Here is a 23,598-nt window from a genome sequence, read left to right as displayed (position 1 = left end):
GGTATTCGCACGCTCGGGTGTTCGCACGGTTGGGTATTTAGGAGTTGGTGCTCTCAGATGTTCGGGCGCGTTTGTGCACTTGGGCGAGTTTGCCTGCTCATGGATCCGGGTGTTCAGGCACGTTTGTACGCTTGAGTGCTCAGGGATTTTGGTGTGTTCGGGCACGTTTGCACGCTTGGGTGCTCATGCACACTCTAGTGTTCGAGAGCGTTCGCCTGCTCGGTAGAGTTAGGGCGCTTAGGCGCAGTCGGATATTTTGGGACTTCGGGCGCTCAGAAGAGTTTGGTCGCGATTGCACACTCGGGTGAGTTTGGGCGCGCTTGGGTGTTCGGGCGAGTTCGAGAGCTCAAGTATACGGGTGTTTTATTGTGTTCGGGCGCGTTGGAATGCTCGGGTATTCGGATGCGTTCGTGTGCTCAGATGTTCGGGCGCGCTTTGCTGTTCGGGCATTCAGGCGTGTTCGGGAGCCGAGTGTTTTAGTGTTTGGGCTTTCAGGCGATCAACAGGGAGTTCAAGGGAAATCTCCCTCACAGACCTTTGCAGTGATTGCTAACCTTGACACTCCAGCTGTTGTTGAACTACACATCCCAGCATGCCCTGCATCAGTTTTAACATGGCCAAATAGTAAAACTGTAGCAGGGCATGCTGGAATGTGTAGTTCAACAACAACTGGAGTGTCAAGGTCAGCTATCACTGTTCTAGTGTGTGGGCACCTTAAGGTCACTGAAAGAGAACCTAATTTTTTTTTTTTTTGTAGGGGCAGTTGGAGACACGTGATCGGCCACTGGGGGACGGGTCAAATGGTGAGACACGTGACCGTCGGCCGGGGGAGGAGCTAATTTACAGCGATAATAATGATGATGATATCAAGGTGTTCGCTCATTTCACTGAGTGACGTTCCCAGCCCACATGTGTCCACCCCGCCTCCCTTCCCCAGCCGACCAATCATCCCTTTGCTTTCTTCCGAGCTCCCACCAATCAGCGCAGCGCGCGGTGACTCACCATATATGGACAGGCTTTGCCATAAAAGGAAACATTGCCTCGCTTTATATGGGAGAAAATAGTCCGCGGGTGAGTCGCAGTATTCGTGCGCGCCGGGGGCCCGTACACATCTTGCACGGGAAGTAGTCCCGCCGCTGGTGGAAGGATCTGCTGTCAGTGACGAGTGTGCGCTGTGATTGGCTGCGGCGCGGTGTGCGCGGGGAAGCCGGGAGAGCAGGGGGAGGAGGGAGCAGGAGATCCCCGCTCGGTGTGTACAGGGAGCGAAGCCCGGCGGCCGCAGCAGCAGCTCGGTGTACGGCGGCCGTGGATGGGCCTCTCCCGCTGGTAATATGCTGCCGAGCCAGGCCGGGGCTTCCCCGGGAAACGGATCGTCTCTGGGCCGGAGCTCCGGGCTATCGCTGCAGCGTAGGGCCGGCAATGGGAGCTCTCCGGGCCGGGGCAGGCCGCAGGGGGTCCCCCGATATGAGGTGATACCGGGCAGCGGCCAAGTCTACAGCGGCAGCGAGGTCACCTCGGACTCCGGAGAGGAGGACGAGTCTCCTGCCGCCTCCCGGGGGGTCAAGCGAGGGCTGACGGAGCTGGAGCTCGGCGTGCCGGAGCAGGGAGGGCCCGGTGTGGCCGGCGGCGGTTACCCGGGCACCGGGGTGTCTGTCTCCGGGGCAAAACCCGGCAAGAAGACCCGGGGCCGAGTGAAGATCAAGATGGAGTTCATCGACAACAAGCTGCGGAGGTACACCACGTTCAGCAAGAGGAAGACCGGCATTATGAAGAAGGTGAGCGCTGCCCCGGGGTGACGGGTAGGGGGTGCTGGCCCGATTGGGGGGAGGGGGTGTAGTCGGCATGGGTCGGTCATACTGTAGTTGGGATGCCTCATGTATGGGGGAGGGGTGCTAATGTGTTGGGGCACCTGATGGATGACTGGGGGGCAGGTAACAGGGTTAGGTAGGTCTATGGTGGCAAAGAGTGTTCTTGGTGGGATATTATTGGGGTCAGATTGTTGAGGACCTGTTCTTGGAGATGTATTGGATGGTCATCAAACGTGGTGGACTCGGTTTAGTGGATCATGGTGGCTGTTGGTTTAGATGATGGGTGGATATCCAGTTAGTTGGTGGTCAATGTCCGGAACTCGGTTGGTTATCTTATTGATGATGGGGTTAGGGTAGTGCCAACTGGGGTTGCAGTGGAAGTCCCAGTGCAGAGGTGTAATTCTGGAAGGCAATAGCGTCATCTGCCACTGGGCTCCTGCTCCCGAGGGGGCACCTATCCTCCCCGATCAGTTAATTGAAAGCCGTCCTATAGCTTCTGTGGCTGAATCCCTCTCCTAGCAGGACCATAGATGTCGCACGGAGAGCCTCTTGGCCAGTGCTGGGGCTCGCCAGAGCGCCCCCACTGACGAGCCGGCGCTCCATCTGACTCCAGTTTCCTGGCGGCGGGGGACGCGAACCCTACCCGTCTCAGTTTCAGGTAGACTGGCAGGGTTAGGGGGGTGGCGGGGAGCTCTGTAGGAAGGGGACGCACATGCGTCTCTTTCCTGGGGACTGGCGAATATAGCGCCAGCCCCTGCAAGAATGAAGGGCGCTCCATCTGTACATAATTTTTGCAAGTGTACCCCTGTATTAGACATACATATATTTTATATAAGGTGGTTTGGGGGCAACTGGGACAAACTTACACCACTGTCCTAGTGGCAAGGTCGGTGAATGGCAGCTTACATTCTGGTTGTGGATGGTAGCTCATGTGGTTGTCATGGTGGATGGAGGTTGGCTTGTGGTGTGGTTTCGGTTTGCTTCGGTGGATGTGCGACAAAAGGTGCAACGTATCAGAATCGCGCTAGTGCTCTTTGACAGATGGTGCAAAGTACAGTATGCAGTCATGGTGGGTGGCAGAGAGCTGCTGGTGGCTTAGGGGTGGTGTGTGTGTGGGCAGACAGTGAATAGTGGTGGTAGATTTCAGGTGGTGACTGACCGGTGTCTGGCTCAGGCACAGGGTTGTAGTGACAGACAGCTTGGCCTCAGGTTGAAGGTGTGGGTGTTGATTTCATGCAGTGATTTGTCAATCTTGGTGCCTGCAGGTTTATGAAACCTGTGACTGTGGTTTTTTTTTTTTTTTTTTTTTTTTTTTTTTTTTGTTCTAGGAAATTTAAGTTTGTAGGGAATGTAGGACATCTGGTATGTTCTGCCGGGTGTTTGCTATCAATGCCAATGTAAATATGTTACCTACTGGATAGTACCACGATTACATCTTGTTATGTGTTGTGCACTGTTCGTAACTTGCTCCCAGCTCTCTTCTGGCAGCAGTTCCATTCCAGTGCTAGATTATACCTGGTGGGGGGGTGTATGTGACAGCGGTGTAGTGCGGTCACATCCCCTAGAAGCCAGGGACACTTGTATGGCCACTTCTGTTACTGGATCTGCAGGACAGTGCCATTCCTGGCTGTCTTCCGGACATACCGGCTCATATATACATGCTGATACTGTATACCCTCTAGTAACCCAAAGTGCTAATCTGTGGGGGCTGGGGAGACCCCCTCCAACATTGAGATAAGGAACAGATGTGTTTGAGCCTTATGGTGATAACAGCTTTAGGGGGGATGGAGTCCTACAAACAGACCACCAAATGAGGTGTGACCTTTTCCCAGCTGTCTCCTCACCTTTCCCACAAGTAACCACAACAAGCTATGGTTTAGGGCAGGCATGTACAAACTACGGCCCTCCAGCTGTTGTGAAACTACAAGTCCCATCATGCCTTGCCACAGTTTTGCTATTAGGGAATGCTGAAACTATGACAAGGCATGCTGGGATATGTAGTTTCACAACAGCTGGAGGGCCACAGTTTGGACATGCCTGGTTTAGGGGGTTTCCTGTGCAAGTACATGACATTATGGTGTCCACAATCATTGTGACCATAGACTGCTCTGAGTATATGTGCCGTCCCCCAATGGTTGCCGGAGCTTGCAACCGGTTCCTGCCGCTGCCTCTTAAGAGGGAGTTTGTTTGCCTACCATGTAACTGAGCTTTGCTGTTTGTTTTTATTGGTTACTGTTTAGCTTCAGTACTTGTTTCCTAGCACGGCCACACCGATTTCCATCGGGGTGGTCGTGTTGGAAAAATCGCGTCAGTCGCATCGCATGCAATGCGATTGACGCAAATTTTTAATTGAAGCAAATGTGAATAGGGTCCCTGGGACCTGATTTTACATTTGATTCAATGTAAAATATTCCCTACACCCCCAATTTGACACCCTCAATGCCACCCCACGATTGACGCCAACCCGAAGCGTGGCGAGCGGCGGCGGTGCGCGTCCTCCGACCTTTTCATTCCCCTACTATCCACATCGGCGTGGAGTTGAGAATATAAAGTGTGGCGAGCGGACGCGTATTACTTCACAGGTATACGCGTCCCCTCGCCGGGCTCATCACGCTTAACATTCTCAACTCCACGCCGACGTGGATAGTAGGGGAGTGAAAAGGACGCGCACCACCACCCCTCGTGGGCTCGCTGCGCTCGCCACGCTTCGGGTTTGCGTCAATCGTGGGGTGACGACTGGGCCATATACAATGTGAAATGGGTCATATTGGCCCATTTCACATTGTTTCCTATGTGAGATGGAGTTAATCAAGTCCATCTCATGCCATTATAATCGCACAAGACCGACGCGATGCTCCCGATTTCAATGTTAAAAAAATATTTTAACATTGAAGCCTATGGCTAAATCGCGGGGGTCGCGTCGGGGCGAATGTTAATGGCCGCGACCGACGCGATGCCCGTGATTTTGCCTTTGCCGGCAAAATGGACCTGATTTCAAAGGAAATCGGGTCCATCGCGGTCATCGTGTACCTTAACTTTAAGGTACACGATGCCCGCGATTGTGGCCGTACTAAGAAACAAGTACCTTAGCTTCTACTACAACCTACTGTTATACTTCTCCTCTGTAATGCTCCTCGTCTGAGACCATTCTCACATAAATTCATTGTCCAAACTAACAATCTACTGTAAACTGAAAGTCTGGTAGACTCCGCTACAGTTCCAGTGTGTTTAATGCACCTCAACTGCTACAGGGATTATAGAAAATAACGTCCATTTACGTGAACTGTGACCATTGGGCACAACATAGGATGGCTGCAGGGAACGTTCTTGTGTGTACAAAACTTATATACTAATGGTTAGGACAGCGATTCTCAAACTTTTTTTTTTTTTTTTTTAATCCTGGCACCTTAGAGCAGGCAAACTATGGATCCAGCTTTTGTGAAACTACAAGTCCCATCATGCCTTGCCACAGTTTTGTTATTAGGCAATGGTAAAACTATGGCAAGGCATGCTGGGATGTGTAGTTTCACAACAGCTGGAGGGCCACAGTTTGTCCACACCTGCTCTAGAGCATCAAAATGTTTTCAAGGTACCCCTAGGCCAAATGTTTCTTATTGAGGAATTCAGAAAACAAAATTAAGTACAATACATTGGGCAGTATTCAATGCGGGTGTGAGGGGGTTAAACATCGGATCGCAGAAAACAGTGATCCTCGCGGTTTAACCCCCACACTGGCCACTCTCCATATTCAGTGTTCCAGGAGAATCCTCGCTGTCCTGTGACAGGCTCGCTGCTTCTGCGGCAAAATACGCAGAGCAAGGGGGATCGGCTTATGTGGGGGTCAGTTGAATACTGACAGGGCGAGCGGTGAAAGCGAGCAGTGAGTCGCCCCCGGCACCTAATTGTGTTTATATGTTAGTTATGTGGTGACGGACAGGATTTGCTTTTGTTTGTACCCCTAGTTTGAGTGGCAGCCACCAGCACTGATTTTGCCTATGATGGCCCATACACACTGAGCAGCTTTCATGTGGAAGCCGCTGAGTTGTCTCATCGTACTCCACCAACCCTGGGCACCCCACGGTGCTTAGGCACACAGTTAGAAAACCACTAGGTTAGGACTAGTTAACTATAACTTGCTATACTTTGTTCTTTCTCCATATAGGATTTCTGTTAATGGAACCACATTGTCTGAATTGAAATGTTTTTGTTTTACTTTAACACCTATAGTTAGCCATACACTTACACGATATGACCCTTTTTCACAATTTCATCCCATAAAGCATGTGAAAAGTGCCATTTAGTATGTTTTACTTCCGGACCCGATGCGCGGTCTTGATCGCATCGGATGCGGGTATCGCCGTGGTTGCCACAAGGATTGATGGATCCCATGGCATTGCATACAATACATTGTGCGCAAAAGGAGTGCATACGATATATATCACATGCGGTCCAGCCACTGGGACGCCAGGCAGTGTCCGAGGTATCGCATGGGGTGCGTAAGGTCTTTTTGGAGTCATTATAAAGGCGCAGGGCACTTCCCAAGCAAGATGCAAAAAAAAAATCTACTACTAGACCAAAATTACAATTTTTAAATAAATGTAGATCGGCATTAAAAACCGACGTGCTGCCTCTAAATAGGGGTCACTTTACCCCAATACTTAAAACAGAAACACCATATCTAAAAGTTTTTAAGATACACCAAATACTGCCTTAACGGGTGTTATTGCACCAATGCAGGGGTTCCAGTCCTAGACCAACATAATGGCCAAGAGACTAGTAAAGTAGATCCAATGTTTTGGTTTCTTAACCCCTTATCAGGGAGTTTTAGATCGGTTGTACATTGACGTTGCATCAATTCCGTGCACTGTGTATAGCGCTGGGGGAGTTCCCAGAGCGGTTCTAATCGGCTCCCTGCTAAGTCAGAGCAGTGGATTTCTCTTTGCGCCTCTCCTGGACGGCACTTTAGTTGAAAATGCTTTATCTCACGACTAAACACCCACACTCATGAGTACCGTCATTCCCCGCCATAACGGGGTGTTAAGTCGGATATCTCTGGAAGCTCTCACCCAGCGCTATTCACAACGTGCTTGGTAAATACAACCCCAGGGTGGCATTAGACCATGGGCTGTATTGGTCAGGATCTGTAATACTAGAGTGTTGGCCGTTATACAGGGTGACTCAGAAGTCGCGGTACAACTCTTTGTTTCAAAAACTCTGCAGGAAATGGGCAAACTGAATGCTCCAGTAGGTATCTACAGTAGATAGCCCAGCTGTGTGCGCGATTACCAACTTGTAAGACCAATTTTTGGTATGTTTGCTGGCGTCTGTCCAGTCCTAACTCCACTTCTGCATGGATCCTTGTTACAGAACCTACACAAGGTGATATTTATACACCTGTGAAAGACGAGACTGCTCCTCGTAAGGGGCTAAAAATCACAGTTCATATGTATTGACTAGCTAGTAATGTATAGGTCACATCGGCGTCTGGTGGTAATGTCTATGGCTACAAGCAATGTAGAAAACAACTAGAGGATGTGCAGGTCCGGATCTCAAAACGGGATATTATTGGCTATCGGCTGTCACATGTTTTGACTCAAACATATGACAGCCAGCTAGCCAATAAGATCCTGTTGAGATCCAGGTAAATACGGACCTGCACATCTTCTAAAAAGAAACCACCACTAGGTAAAAGAATCACAGGAATGATATCCGCAGCGTCTATGGTCTAAGCTGTAAAGTATACTGTAAAAGCATAATGTTTATGGTTATGATATAGGGAGTCGACACCTAAAAATGGTTGACATTGACAGAAGGTCAACACAAGCATAAGATGGACATGGTCGAGACACAAGGTCAACAAGTTGTTGTTTTTGTCTATTTCGTCGTGGTTATTTCTAGTCTCACACTTTGCCCACTTGAATAGTAAAGTTTTGCCCACTTGAATAGTAAAGTATAAACTATGTCAGTCTAAATGAATACAAAACAAAACAAAAAACATGAGGGATCTTATGCTTGTGTCAACCTTCTGACATTGTTGCCATAAGGTATGTCGACCTTTCTCAGGTGGAGACCCAGGGACCCGATACCAATGTTGACATGGCGTAAACAGTTGTGCCTTTATTTTTGTTTGTATGTTCCCCGTCCCATACAAGCCGAGCACTGTGGTTACTCCTGCGATGTGCCAGGCTGGTGCAGAGATACCAGTGGTGTTGCAATGTCGGGCTACAAGGAGCCTCCCATAGACATCCGTTAAATGTGGCTAAAGAATTTGTCCTTCCTCTCTTCCAGTGGTTCCCTAATTTTCTTGAATCGTGGCGCCCTAGAGTATCAAGCTTCATAGTACCTCATAGCACACCTAGGCTAAGTTTATTGATGTTTTGGGGTAAAAATATTACATTAAGTAAATTGTGACCACCTTTTATGTGGTGGTGCACTGGGGTACTTCAGATTGCCCACATGCTCTGATTCGCAGCCAGTAACACAGATTTTACGTATTACCTTGACCATCATCCCTATGTACCCATGCCAGTGTCTTATGGCACCCCAGGGTGACTAGGCACACACTTTAAGAACCACTGCTTTATTCCCATTGGCTGTTTCCAGATCACACTGGTGGTAATGTTTTGTGATTTGGAACCTGTATGGGCAGTCTAGAACCTGTTATGTAAGTCTGAGAACTGTCGCCTCACTCTTCTCTTCTCTCCCCAGGCATATGAACTGTCTACATTGACTGGGACACAGGTCCTGCTGCTGGTAGCCAGTGAAACTGGTCACGTGTACACATTTGCCACCCGAAAACTTCAACCAATGATAACCAGTGAGACGGGGAAGGCGTTAATACAGACTTGTTTAAATTCTCCTGACTCGCCTCCACGCTCTGACCCCTCCACTGACCAGCGGATGAGCGCCACCGGATTTGAGGAGACTGACCTCACCTACCAAGTGTCGGAGTCTGACAGTAGTGGGGAGACCAAGGTGAGCAGATTGTCCACACACCTCGTATACGTCTTATGTTGGGCAATCGAGTTTATCCCAGAGCCCAATACCAGAATGGAATCGGTCCCCTTCCTGCACAGCCTCAGTCATTGGGTTTTACCACGCACCTCTTCCCTCATGTGTTCTCTCCTAACGTGGTACCCATCCCATCTCTCGCTTTCCTTTTTTTTTTTTTTTTTTTGAAGTGGGTAAAATAATTACATTTTAATAAACAACACAATTACATAAAAATAATACACAAAATAAAAAAAATCTATCAGTTGATATTATTTATATTAAAAATGGTGCTTCAAATTGTCGCATACTGAGGTGCAGTAATTTAGGCAGTATAGTCACCCGTCACTGGTGGTTTGGATAAAGTCCAGTCTGTCACATGGGACCAAAGTGTCCAGATTATTATCCGGATAGATGTCTCTCTCTCTGCACTTGGAGGTTGTAAGGAGTCATTTGTGGATTTGGATGTCAAGGTGGCTTTCCTTTAGTGAGACGGCAGTGGGCTGTGTGGGGTCAGCAGGCTGGATATGCCGGTCTCCTCCAATGCCAATGTTCCATAGGTGTACTCCGATTTTTAGCAAATAAAGTGCAAGGTCCTGGGACAGGTGACGTGGTGACCAAAAACAGTGGCTGCTTGCACCCTTCCACCGATGCATTTCGCTGTGATGTACATGGCATTTTCAAAAAATAAAAAAAAGCGCAGGAAAACACTACTTTTCTCTGTTTTTATGTATTTTTGGGAGACTGACACTTTCCTTTAATTGCTGCAGCTTGCGTGAAGCACCCCATTCAATAAGCGCCCCTTAAGGATAACTTGTTATCTTTTACCCACTCCTGATCTGCGCATTAACTAATACTGTTAAAGGAGTTCTCTGTTCACCCCTATGTCCGGCATTGCAGACAGTTTGTTTTGTCTTACAAATAAAAACCTACCCATTTAGCTAGAAGCCTGGAATGTGATGGCAGATAAGAACCATCCAGTTGCCTTAACTGTTACCTCAAACCCTGTTTGATCCTTATTTCTTTGTAAGGGTATCCTTATCTGTCCCAAGCATATTTAAATTGTTCTGCATTCTCAGCCTCTACCACCTCTGATGGGCGGCTATTCCACTTGTCCCCTTTCTATGAAGTCATTTTTCTTCCAATTTCCCTGGAACCTCTTGTTGCTCTTCAGTCCATGTCCTTGCGTTCTACTACTTCCCTTTGTCTGAAGAATACTTCCCTACTGGACCTTGGTAAAACCTAGCTATATATGTAAGTTTCTATCATGTCTCCTCTTTCCCTTCTCTGCTCCAAACTACAGGTTAAGACTTTTTTTTTTTTTTTTGGTCTTTCTGGGTAAGTTTTGTGATGTCGGCCATGTACAATTTTAGTTGCCCTTGTTTTGTACATGTCCCACAGGACGACGCCAACTTGTGAATATCTTGCAGTGTAAAGTCTGTTGCTTATTTGTCCCCCTTCCCAAACAAAACCGCTTTATACGTTGTCTTTGCTATGAAATGTTAAGTAGATCCTCACAAAGACCCTGGTGCGTAACAGAAAGGACACGGTTTGTCAGTATCTAGCTGTGAAGAATACCAGTTTGTAAGACGCTGTTAGAAAACTCTGTTATGGCAAATAAGTTCTTTAAAATGCACTGATTTATCTACTGTGACTGAGCATAGACGAGAACACACAGTGATGGCTCTATGCACGTCTGAGACAAGTGGGTGACTTGTCCACCATGTGACGACGGGACAGACAAGGGACAGGTGTCCGGCAGCCCCCCTCCTCCTGTCATGACACAGCTGTGCTCGGTCTCTCTCACTTCTCATTGATAAAATTGTGATTCAGCCTCCGTGGCCTTATAAGGAGAGATTTCCCTTCAGTTCTCTGCTGGCAGGGCCTCCTGCATTCCTTATAAGCTGCAGCTGTCTCTTTCTATGGGTGGGGGGAGTGTCTGAAAATGGATCAGTAAATACACACACAGCCATATGTACAAGGTCCCTGTGCTTCCTGCGCCTCTCACCAGCCAGGTGCCCCTGTGGGCTCGGATACTCAGCTCTGAGGCTAAGCAGTCCTTTTGCTTTAGGCTACGTAGACCAGTCCATAAAGCTGCCACAGATTTGTAGTAGAAGATGTTACGTTTGTGACCTGTCCTACTTGGTACACAAACTTTATATTAAAGGGAATGTCCTTGTATTGCTTAGGGAAAAGCCAAAGCTCAATAAAACATTTCATACATCGGTAGATTACATAGTTACGTGTTACAATTACCCCCCCCCCCCTGTATTCCGGTCTGTATTCAATCCTGGTGTAATAGCCACACGTCCCTTCATTTAAATGATGAATGATGCTGCGCAGGAGCTTCGCTGTCCCTGGAAACAAAGCTCACGTTTAAACCATGCGACCGGTCATACTGGATGCATTAAATGTTCTCTATTCCTTGGGCCATGTGTGTCCATGGTGGGGTCAATTTCCGAATACCACTTTTACAGCAAAGTCGTCGGGTCGCGCCCAGGTTTTTGGACCTGGGTGCGACCCAACGGTTGACCTCCTTTTACACTGCGTCCCCACCCGGAAAAATGCCAGGCAGGTGACACCGGTGGAGGCGGGTCCTGAGTTGGCGCTTAGAGATGTCATAATCTTTAAGCGCCAGAAAAACTGCCACCAGAGACCCCCTCAACGCCATACAGTTGGGGGCAAGCCCAACTTCTGGGAAAGCTGCAGGGCTGCCCCTGTCCATGATATGAATGGATTCTGCATCCATTCACCACCTCACCGGCTCTGCTGCTGTGTGCATAGTACAGAAGACCACAGCGGTGGCTGTATGCGCCCCCTACCCAACCATCCGTACTGACCACAGGATGCTGCAGTTAGGAGCATTTGGGGGGGGGGGGGGAACCTCGCTCTCACACGTGTTCAATCCAGAAAACTCCCGTGGTTTGAATTGCTGGGTAACCAGACCCAAGACCATTTACACCAAGCAATGATCTGGTTGACTCTGCAACATCCCGGGATATAAGATGGGAGTTCTATTGAAGATGGGATGTAACCCATAGCAACTAATTAGAGACTATCTTCTAGAAGGTGCTAAATAAACAATAGGCAACATGAATACACCCAGAAGTATAACGGGCTAACGTCTACAGTCTTCCGCTATGGAAAGTCCTTTGTGGTATAGTGGAGGTAATGCCGGGGAAAGCTGCAATATTTCAGTCCATTTGAAAACCTGGATTGTTGCGGCTGCCAAGGGACCTTCAGATTTAGGAAGGGGTATTGCGACTTTGGTGCAGAATGGACCCTCTAGAAACCCCTCTGCTTGTGTACTGGGGGGGGGGGGGGGGGGGTGGTGGTGGTGGTGGTGGTGTCTCCCACATGGCATCTAGAACAATTCATATGGCATCCGCATTGTGCTGTGTGCCAGGCACCGTGCAGGGTTAATCTGCCACTTATGCAGCATGTGGTTGGCATGTGATGAATGTATTTTTAGTAACTAAAAGGGGGTCTTGTACTCTATGGAGACATGTGTTCTGTGACCGGAAATAACAGTCTCTGCCCTTCCCTTACACCTTGTGAGGTCACGTGTTGGTAACTAGCTGAGTACTTGGCAGTCTGTCTCTTCTGCATTCACTCGCTGGTATGTTAGGGTGGCATCTGCCATCTTCTGGATGAGCAGCCCATGTTAATCGCACTGCTGAGATAAATCTTTGGAGTTGATTATAATTCACTGTCATATTCCGCAGCGCTGTACAGAGTATAGTTAAACAATCACATCAGTCGTGTATATATAACAAATGGTGGGGATAGAACCCCTGACCTTAGCGCTGTGAGGCAGTAATGCTAACCATTACACCATCCGTACTGCCCCGTATATATAACACATGGTGGGGATAGAACTATCCGTACTGCCCCGTATATATAACACATGGAGGGGATAGAACCCATGACCTCAGCGCTGTGAGGCAGTAATGCTATAACCATTACACCATCCGTACTGCCCTGTATATATATAACACATGTGGGGATAGAACCCATGACCTCAGCGCTGTGAGGCAGTAATGCTATAACCATTACACCATCCGTACTGCCCCGTATATATAACACATAGTGGGAATAGAACCCATGACCTCAGCGCTGTGAGGCAGTAATGCTAACCATTACACCATCCGTACTGCCCCGTATATATAACACATGGTGGGGATAGAACCCATGACCTCAGTGCTGTGAGGCAGTAATGCTAACCATTACACCATCCGTACTGCCCCGTATATATAACACATGGTGGGGATAGAACTATCCGTACTGCCCCGTATATATAACACATGGAGGGGATAGAACCCATGACCTCAGCGCTGTGAGGCAGTAATATAACCATTACACCATCCGTACTGCCCTGTATATATAACACATGGTGGGGATAGAACCCATGACCTCAGTGCTGTGAGGCAGTAATGCTAACCATTACACCATCCGTACTGCCCCGTATATATAACACATGGTGGGGATAGAACTATCCGTACTGCCCCATATATATAACACATGGTGGGGATAGAACCCATGACCTCAGCGCTGTGAGGCAGTAATATAACCATTACACCATCCGTACTGCCCTGTATATATAACACATGGTGGGGATAGAACCCATGACCTCAGCGCTGTGAGGCAGTAATATAACCATTACACCATCCGTACTGCCCTGTATATATAACACATGGTGGGTATAGAACCCATGACCTCAGTGCTGTGAGGCAGTAATGCTAACCATTTACTGCACCAGGCACTTATGATTCTGGTGGGATCTCAACTCCAGTCTTCATGTACCTACAATATAGATTTCTTTTATTGTACACAAGCGGCTTTTTCAATAATTATCCGCTTTCACAAATCCTCAATACATGACTCGTAAGGGGGTACCTGAGGGTTGGAGTTGGCACCCATTTGATAATTTTGGGGGTCCTAAGTATTAATTACGATACTACCTGTGTCATGACAGGTATTTTCCTATCTTGACTGAAGATACCCTCTATATGTACTAAAGCTAACTCCTAGAAACCGTGGTGGCGGTAATACATTTGTTAGATGATTTGGGAAATCTGCCCAGATTTGGGAGGCATCGTAAGAGGTTAAGTGGTTTAAATCAATAGTTCTCAAACTCTCACCCTCATCAGTGCACATTTCCAGGTCACCTGACATGTGCACAGGTGGAGCTAATTAATTCACCTGTGATTCTGTGTGGAGACCTGGAAAACGTGCACTGTTGGGGGTCCTTGCGGACCGAGGTTGAGAACCACTGGTTCACATTATCAAACTAAATAAGGGTCCCTCAGACTCCGAAAAATGAAGCTGTACTGTGGCGCACACAGATGTGTCCTCATATAGCCTCCATATGCTGTGGAGCATGAGATGCCTGCCTTGAGTCGGCTCGCTGTTCCATGTCATTCCATTGGCATCAATTAAAAAAAAAAAGGTACTTGTGTAGTTTCACGGCGCCACCGCGCGCACAGTCTGTTACAGAAACTTGGCAGCCTGCCAGAGGCTCGCGTGCCGCTCTAGCTATAATGTAACGTAGCTCTGCGCGTGCCACTCTAGCTATGTCATGAAATGTACCGTGTAAACAGGACACAAACGGGGCTTCTAAATCGTGTCCCCAATGTAGACGCTAACATTTTATATGCTTTGAGACGCATTTAGCGTCTCAATTCCAGCCTGCTGCTTAGCCCCGCGCGGACAGCGTAACGTAGTCAGAGCGCTATGCAGTTAGCTCAGTCAGTAGTAGCCCTGTGTGAGAGACGGAGGTGCATGATGGCAGTGGCGAACCTGACTATGGCGATGGAGCGTCTGACGCTGTTTAATCTGCCGCAGACTGAGGAGGAGGCGGTGGCTTTCCTGCAGGCCCCATATATATATTCCTGCCGCAGACCCAGACCTGCCCCAATGGCCACCCCATGAGGCTCAGCATGAAAGAGCGCATGTGGCACTGCCACATACGCAGCTGCCGCAAGAAGGTGAGCGTGAGGTCTGCACAGTGGTTTCGGGGGTCTCACCTCAGCTTTGTGACCCTCATCCGCTTCCTGTATTGCTGGGCAGAAGAGCTGACCAGCATTAAATTCTGCGACAGACAACTGAACATCTCGCAGAAAACAGCCGTGCAGTATAATAATCTGATGAGGGAGGCCTGCACGGTGGACCTGCTGGTACAGCCTAAGCGGCGAATCGGAGGCCCGGGTCATGTCGTCGAGGTCGACGAGAGCCTCTATGTAAAGAGGAAAAGCAATGTTGGACGGCACCTGCCCCAGCAGTGGGTGTTCGGGGGCATATCCAGGGAGACCAGGCAGTGCTTCATGACTGCGGTGGAGCGGCGGGATGCGGCCACCCTGATGGCTGCCATCGAGGCCCATGTTGAGCCCGGCACCACTGTCTACACGGACTGTTGGAGGGCCTACAACACCCAGCAGCTCCAGCAGGCCGGTTACGTCCACGGAAAGGTCAATCACAAGTTCAACTTCGTTGACCCGGACACTGGGGTGCACACCCAGAATATAGAGCGCCTTTGGGGCAGCTGCAAGTGGCGGAATAAGCGCCAAAGGGGGACCGCGCGCCATCACCTGGACTCCTACCTCCAGGAGTTTATGTGGAGGCAGAGTTTAGGTGCCCAGGACCCCTTCCTACGCATGTTCTGACCCTGCTCCCCCTGGTTGAGAAGGAGGATGAGAGCGCCGAGCCGGCTGACTCCTCTGCAAGTGCTGGCGGTGACGTCGACACAGCAGATCCTTCCTGTTCTACCAACCAATCATGACTTTTTAATTAATGTTGGACTTTTTTGTTACGCTGATTACATGTTATTCGAATCATTTATATTCTCCAGTTATCTGGAGAATATAAATGAGCCCGAGCGGGGCTCGCTGTGCTCGCCACACTTTCTATTCTCAACTCCACGCCGACGTGGATAGTGGGCGTAGGACGCGTACCGCCGCCCCTCGCGGGGCTCGCCACGCTTCGGGTGGGTAGTGGGATTTACAAGGTCGACAGCTTTGCGTCGACTAGTGGCACTGTGGGTGGGTTTTAATAGTGTACCCCTAGACCCAGCTAAATCTTTAGATGCTTTTGCGTCTAAATTTAGATGGGGCATTTGCCCCAACACCTTAGCGGCTTGCAGGGAGCCTAGATTCAGACGCTTAAGCGTCTAAATCCAGACTCCCCGGCTTCTTAGCGGCTTGCAGGTAAGGCTGGATTCAGACGCTTTTGCGTCTGAATCTAGCGTGTACATGGGGGACACAGCGGTGTGTAGTTTAGAAGGCACGTCAGCGTTGTGCCCGGGGTGTCTCCACTTGCCCCCGTTGTCAGCGCTGCCTATTTCACTGTGGAACTACAAGTACCACAGTGACCTGTCAGCGCCTGGGCAGCGCGCTGCCCGGCCGCTACGCTGTTAACGTAGCTGTCAATACGTAGCTTACAGCTAGAGCGGCATGCGCACAGTTAAACAGAGCCTCTGGCAGGCTGCCAAGTTTCTGTTACAGACTGTGCGCGCGGCGGCGCCGTGAAACTACACAACTACCCATAAAAATTGAAATTTACTATATATATTTATTTATTTATTTTGAATGCTGCTTCCTTGTAACATAATGTGACTATGAAACACTAGGAGAATCTTCTGATTAACTTGATGTGACACGTGTGTGTGTGTGTGTGTGTGGACAGTGGAGTCTGAATGAGGCACAATGGAAGTTGTATTGGGGGGGCCATTGCGGCTGCGTCATAGTACTTATCAGCATAGTCTCCTGGTGTGCAGTAGCCACACCACATTGTTACCAAGAAACAATTTCTTCAAAATAATATTCAATAAAGACATCGGAGGCCAGCATGCTCTCAAGACCTAATGTGCCAAGAAAGCCTTTGACGTGACTGCAATGCCGGAACAACTCTAGGGGTCAGACCATAGTCATCACTTATCACATTAAAAACAACCGCCCCCAATCTAGCGTTGGGCAGGTGCGCTGGTGACATCACCCGCGCAATGCGTCATCTGGACCAGGGATGCCTCTGAACCTGGATGCCAGGGACTCCTGTGTACCATATCTGGATATTCCTAAATACAGAATAAGACCTTATCCAATATGCTCCTGGTCCTGAGCGTTTCATGTAAGGGACACTCAACCTGCACTACAAAGCAAAACTACTTTTAGAGGCTTTGGTTGGCCATTAAAAAAAAAAAAAAAAAATGTGGGGAAGTGTCAATAATTGTATATTGTAACTTCAATCCTTACACAAATGTTAGATTTCCCAGCCTTTCTTGAAGGTTCTATAGATGCTACTAATACTATTATACTGTTACTGTTTGAGGCTGTTCTGAGTGTGTGTATGGCAGAAAGCCTACTTTTTTCAGTGTCTTTGCATCTCTCTGACCCTTCTAGTGCTGGACACCTGTTCATGAAACTGCTTTTTATTTAACTAGATCCGTCTTCTCCTCCTATAACCAGATCCCTCTTCTCCTCCTATAACGAGATCCCCTCTTCTCCTATCTAGGACTCTCTAAAACCGGCATTCACGGTCTCCAACCTTCCCGGCACCTGCAGCATACAGACTGCTCCCACCACGTCCACCTCAATGCAAGTAACCAGTGGGCACTCCTTCCCCATCACCAACTACCTGGCACCCGTCACCAGTGCCAACGGAACAGTTCTCAAGACCGAGGGCAGCGCCATGAGTTCTGGCCTAATGCAGCTCCCCACTGGCTTCACCTTGATGTCTGGTAAGTGGCCAAATAAAGCGATGGCCCCCTCTTGTGCCGTCAGGCTGGTGCTCTCCTCTATCCATGGTGGATGGGAGTCCCTAATAACTACAGTAACTGCTGGTGCTTTGGGTAAAACCCAGGGACATTCTAGAACTTCTCTAATTATATAGTCTATAAGTCCATCATTCTACCCATTGAGTAACTGGAGACAGATGGCATTTCCCCTGTACGTTAACATTGCCTTGTTTGCCAGCAGGTCAACAAGTTCCTGTCCAGACTATCCAAGTTCACCCAGCTACCCAGACATCCCCGTCCAGTGATAGCAGCTCAGAGCTGACCCAGACGTCCTCTAGTGGGACAGGTAGGTGCAGCTCAGGAGAAGGCTCTTGCTGCGCGCTAATGCCATTTATTTAATGTCCTGTCACTTTCTTCCATCAGTGACTCTCCCCGCTGCTATCATGACCTCCTCTGTGCCCACAACAGTGAGCGGACACATGATGTATTCCAGCCCGCATGCCGTCATGTATGCTCCCACTCAGGGTTTGACAGATGGAAGCCTGGCGGTACTCAATGCCTTTTCCTCGGGTACCCCGATGCAGGTGTCCCACTCCCAGGAACAGGGTGAGTGTCACGTGATGGATACAGTGGCATACAGACTAAGTGCAGTGTAACGAATACCGCACAATATCCGACAAACCACAGCTTAGAACATGAAGGCTTAAAAACTGCTACGGTTTCACTGCTCTAAAAAAATTAATAATTTTGACATTTTGGGGGCTTTAGATTCTGACATTCAATGAATTTTTTTTTAGGTTCTGTAGAAATTAAATGTTGTACATGAAAGGAAACCGAGTAAAGGGAAGGATTAAAATAGGTTAAAACCTAAAGGTCCCCATACACTAGTGAGATTTGACCCGATTCCGAGGTTCGGGAAGATAAATCGGACCAAATATCTTTATTTGACAGACTGTCCGACCCGATGCGCGGTCCCGTGCACATCGTATCTAGTCGGGAGGTTGCACATAAGATTTGACTTTTATGCGCAGCTTGTGCCATGTGGGGGGACACAGAGCAGCTGGGGGATTCTGCGGGACTCCACCCCCTCCCCTTTTGTGGCTCCTGGGAGTTGAAGGGATATTGATGATTGTTAAGTTGCATACACGTTATGTGCCAAAGGCAGCCAAGTTGCCTACGATATTTGGGCGGCGGTTTAAAGTCTTTAGAACTTTTTGTAGCATCCATTGCAGGATGGAGGCCTAGAGGTCACTTTCTTGAAGTCTTCACTGGAGCAGGGTCTACTCTCACTGTGGGTGCGCTCATGCTGGGCGTTACAGCCACCTGCATGTTCCAATGTGCTTTGAAACCTTTTCAATGTTAGAAATATTTAAGTTTACATTTTAATGATCACACTTGTAAATATTGTTACCAGTGACAGGAATCTGACCTAGTGATGAGAGATTTTGCATCCTGAGCCATGAAATCCCATCTAATGCCTCTTACTTCCTCTAGGTGGCGTGCAGCAAGTTTTCCTTACAGCACCACCTGGCACTGTCCAAATCCCAGTGTCTGCAGTGCAGCTCCATCAGGTAACGTAATGCCTGTCCTTCCTTGTATCTGCTATAAATCGCACAACATGGGGAGTCCCCTTCAATAATTCTATGGTCAGTCATCCGGATACCTGCCCATTGCAGCCTGGAAGTCCTTTTATACCAGGCATGGGGAACCTTTGGCTCTCCAGATGTTGTTATACTACACATCTCAGCAATCCCTGCAACCGTTTTAGCATGGCCAGATATCACAACTGTATCAGGGCATGCTGGGATGTGTAGTTTAACAGCTTGGGGGCCGAAGGTTTTATACTAGGCCCGATGGTGCTCTTGTTTCAGAGTAGCCCTCAGCACTGTTAGTCTGCTTCATGTGAGTTATAGTTTCCATATAAACTGGTATTTATTATTCATTCAGAGACCAGGAGGCAGCCATGATGGTTGTTGTAGAATCTGTGTGTGTGTGTGTGTGTGTGTGTGTGTGTGTGTGGAAAATCCCTATGCAGTGGCTCAGATTGGAGAGAGTGATTAGAAACAGGGACATGTATACAGTCGTAACCACTCACAGCTATAAACCTGACCCCAGACTTGGCTTAGGCAGGGGATTCTGGGGGAAATATCTGATGCTGTCAGTGCTAGGGCACATCCTGCATCACTGCTTGTCTCGGTCCTGTGGGATATCCTAACCCTGCGACATCTGCTAGAGCAGTTCTCTTCCATTTTCCTCCTTTACTCCAGTCCTCAGCTGTTCTTGTACCCCAGCAAGGAATATGTAGGTGAAATAACCATGTACTGTACTACCCTCTTCTACAGGCTGCCAGCCAGAAGTCCTTTTATGTGAGGAAAATCCCTTTATTCCAAAGCCTAAGGCACTTGCTTGTCTCTGAATGTATGTGATATTGGTGTATTAATCACACCATGAGTATTGGGGGCAATGGAAATGCTATGTCAGCTTTTGATGTTGCAAGTATTGATCAGAGCTCACAATGGTCAATTGCAAACCTTTTTTCTGCTTTCGGTAACTAGCGAACACGCTACAGGCACAGCCAGACAGGATGACTTTCTTATGGAACAGTTTAGAATTTCTTGTAATAGAAGGGGCTGCAGAGTCACAACAAGGAGAAGCTCTGCCGTCGGCACGTTCCGAACACGGCTGTTAAGGAATAATTAAGTTGTGAAAGGTTTGCCACCATTGCCGGCTAGGGTGGTGGCTATATTCTATTCTCAGGTGCTGTTGGAGGCATATTCAATTTCTGTGCACGCTGCTCTCTGAATACTGAGAAACCATAAATGAGCCTATATTCCTAGTAAGGGTCATGTCTCCACTTGTATCTGCTTTCCTATCTCACTGTACTGTCCTTTCTCCACCAGATGGCAGTCATCGGACAACAGTCCAGCAGCAGTAACTTGACAGAACTACAAGTTGTTAACCTGGACACATCGCACAACAGCAAGAACGACTGACTGTTTTATGTCGGGGGCCCGAAATGAGGTTCCTGGGAGTGACACATTATAGACTGCACCACTTATTTATTGATGCCTTTTTCACATATTTTTTCCCCCCACCTTTTATGGTGTCTGACTTCCATGGATACTAGAATCCACAAGGGGATACAGTATGTACTCATGACTCCGAGCCTAGCTTCTGTGGTCTCTCCATGTTGGCACTGGGATCCCACTCTTTGTTCCGCACTGAATGTGACGGTGGGCATGCCCGTGGCAGGTGTTGAGCGTGACACGAGTATCTCGGTGACAGTTGTGATTCCGGCTAGATCTGCTATGGTTTGCGTCGCTGAGAGAAATTTTAAGGGAATGAAGAGGAAGGAACTAAAATCCTTTTATTTTTCTATGTGAGGATTCTCAGTATTTATGTAAAGGAGCAGGTTCTGCCAAGACTCCTGCTTTGGGGAGGGGGGAGGGGCAGGGGTGATATTTTTATCTGCTTTTTATAAAAAAAAAAAAGTCTGATCAAGGATCATTTAACCCTTCCCTGCCAGTCCATACGCTGGCTCATTCTGCCTGGCTGTTTAGTCTGCCAGTGAAGGGTTAATTGTATTTGCTTCACTGAGATTATGGCACTACAGGAGTTGCGTTTTAGCACCCGTCAGTATTTCAAAGCCTTTCTGATCACGTGTACTGTAATCATAGGACGTTTGTTTAATCAGGGCACAGTTACTTACTGTCTTTATGCCTCGGCTCTTCTATAGGTGGCTGGCGCCCTCTGGCCCCAGCAGGATCCACATCAGTCGCTTATTCATCGCTTATCTGGCATATAATACGGTACCCAAAACCCTGGGTATTGCTTGCTGAAGACTATCAGTACATAATATGTGTACACACTTTACTTCCCTGTAATTCTGCATCGGTCAAACTCGCATGCAGGCTGGTCATGTTTTCTAGACCAATGAGTACCCGTCCGAAACACCAAACCAAATTGGTGATGATTTGCTCTTAAAATGATAGTTTACCGATCCGCTGCTTGATTTTCTTTTCGGCTTAAAATTCTCTTTAAAGTTAAATAGAATAGCTCCTAAAATTCATGGTAATGAAGGGTCTTGAATGGTATCAAGGACTTAAATTCCTGCAATCAGGTTTGAGATTTAGATAGGCCTTTCTAAGCACTCTCCAAAATCGAAAGCTTCCCAGTGGTCAGTGGCGGCATATGTTAAGGTTTCTTCTTGGCTGAGAACCTTCTCTTTCAGGAATGGTCACTTAATGGCAGCAATTGGGGTGATGCCCTGTGCTCAAGGGGACTTCTGTGCCAACTGTTAGCAGGGAGCCATTGAGGAAAGCAGGGAGCCATTGAGGAAAAGTATCTGGCCAGTGCTTCTGTATTGGATCTAGAAACGCATTCTTAAGCTGGGTATGCTCTAATAGAGCTGCGGATGTATCTACAGAATAATCGGCCAGCGTGTTCTCCAAACGCTCTGCCCGATCTGTCGCGACTGACGTCTCAAATGGGCCCGTGTATGGGCGAATCGCCTGTACACCCAGCACAATGCGCCGATATATAGTATGTGTTGCACAGTTGAAACGATATATCTGAACGATGTATCACTGGTACATGCTAGCCAACAGTCCAGCAATCCATATCAATCGAACGGGTGATATACCGTTCCCAGATGTACCCAGCATTACTCTGGAGGTGACTGGGCAGGAGTGTGCTCACCTGTGTTTGTGTAGTATGTATCTGGAATGAAGTTTCCTGCAGGCCTCGCGTAGCTGAATGCTCTCTGCATGTTCCATACAACGTAAAGGAATCGCTCAATCTAAAAGTACAAGTTGCATATAGAAAAGCTACAGGTAACATTCACAAATGAATGAGACTGGCGATACAATGCTGGGGATTGGTACTTGAGATGTAGTTTGTACGTCCAAACTATTTGTTTCCTCAGGAAAGAGGCTGCTTGCGGGAAGTGTCCATCCGGTAAACGTTTCTATGTGACTGTTGTGGCTCTAATATAAAGTAACTGTAGAGTTGTTAATGTACAGTTGGTTTATCGATACGTCAGAGTCCAACCTGTTCTCAATAGCTGCTGCGCCGACCTTTTATCGGCATGTTGTCGCTGAAGGGATCCTCACTGCTGCCACGGTGACTGTTCCGATGGAGGTGATCGCTGCTTGTGGGTGAAGCTGACGTGGAGCCTTGGTCTTCTTATCGACTGTTTTTGTTTTGTTTTTTTCTCCCCTAGGTTTCTTCAATTTAAGATAAGGGGGTTCATCCTGGGCACCTCACTTTGCCAGGGTAGGATGCGGAATGTTGCCGCATCTGGCTCCTGAGTGATTTGGTAGGAATAGAGGTGTTACAGGGGCATAAGCACCACACGTCACTCCGATCTGGGGGCTAGAGAGTTGCCAGTTGCAACTTATAAAGGGATTGAGTGGTAGGTTACTATAAGCACATGCGGCCTACATATGAACTCCGCCTAACCCCAGAGGGGAGCAGCCCCTGACCCCCCGGCTAAGATGGGATGTGTAGGGTCTTGTTATTGCTGCTGCAAGTTTTCTATGAAGCTCGTCTCTGCAGGGAGATGTGATTTTTGTGAGGTGGCGTCACCTATTTCTTCAGCTTTTCAGTTACTCTGATTTGATCTTTTATTTCTTTTGTTGTGCTTGTGTGCATTTTTTATTTTTATTGAAAATTTTCCAGGGTGTTTTCCTCTGGAGAAGTTGTGGAAGTAAAACACAGTACTGTGTACATAATCCTTTTTTTGTATAAAATTAAAAACCAAAAAGAAAAAAAAAATCTTTCAATAAATGTATCATTTTGTGCACACTTTTCTTGTCGTTGTCCAGTTCTTAAAGCTTTAGGATGTGTACGAAGGCTGTTTTATTACTTGGCAGTTGACTACAGATCATGCTGTTTTGCCATCACTTGAAAAATACAGGTACAACATCGATGGTCATGTAAGAGTTCCGGTTGGGTTTAGATGGTGCGGAAACTGCTGGGGTTCCATTATATATACAGGAGCACTGATAATCCGGCACGGTGTGGAAACCAAGGGGGCTGGAAAATTGGTGGTGTACCTGTAGATGATGCATG

General features: G+C 48.0%; 1 protein-coding gene and 1 non-coding gene across 4 annotated transcripts; both read left to right on the top strand.

The window, feature by feature from the left end:
* Positions 1 to 1,054: 1,054 nt before the first annotated feature.
* SRF (serum response factor) lies at positions 1,055 to 23,331 on the top strand. Of its 3 annotated transcripts, none has more exons than XM_083175330.1 (7): positions 1,057 to 1,775; positions 8,517 to 8,783; positions 17,304 to 17,529; positions 17,768 to 17,872; positions 17,950 to 18,132; positions 19,021 to 19,097; positions 20,427 to 23,331. In XM_083175330.1, exons 1-7 carry the CDS (start codon positions 1,332 to 1,334, stop codon positions 20,517 to 20,519), a joined length of 1,395 nt encoding a protein of 464 aa, XP_083031456.1. In that variant the 5' UTR covers positions 1,057 to 1,331; the 3' UTR covers positions 20,520 to 23,331. The 3 variants fall into 3 exon arrangements, with proteins under 3 accessions (XP_083031457.1, XP_083031456.1, XP_083031454.1); XM_083175328.1 differs by having other exon boundaries at positions 1,058 to 1,775; positions 17,765 to 17,872; XM_083175331.1 differs by lacking the exons at positions 17,768 to 17,872; positions 17,950 to 18,132 and having other exon boundaries at positions 1,055 to 1,775.
* On the top strand, positions 3,257 to 3,388 carry LOC146065999 (small nucleolar RNA SNORA54). The gene has a single exon (XR_014472802.1). It is a non-coding gene; the product is annotated as a small nucleolar RNA SNORA54 (small nucleolar RNA).
* Positions 23,332 to 23,598: the final 267 nt, after the last annotated feature.

The sequence above is a fragment of the Crinia signifera genome, chromosome 3 (genome assembly GCF_055691185.1).
Source record: "Crinia signifera chromosome 3, ASM5569118v1, whole genome shotgun sequence".
Taxonomy (NCBI): Eukaryota; Metazoa; Chordata; class Amphibia; order Anura; family Myobatrachidae; genus Crinia; species Crinia signifera.
Note: the sequence above shows the minus strand (reverse complement) of the source record. Positions and strands in the feature narration are given on the sequence as shown.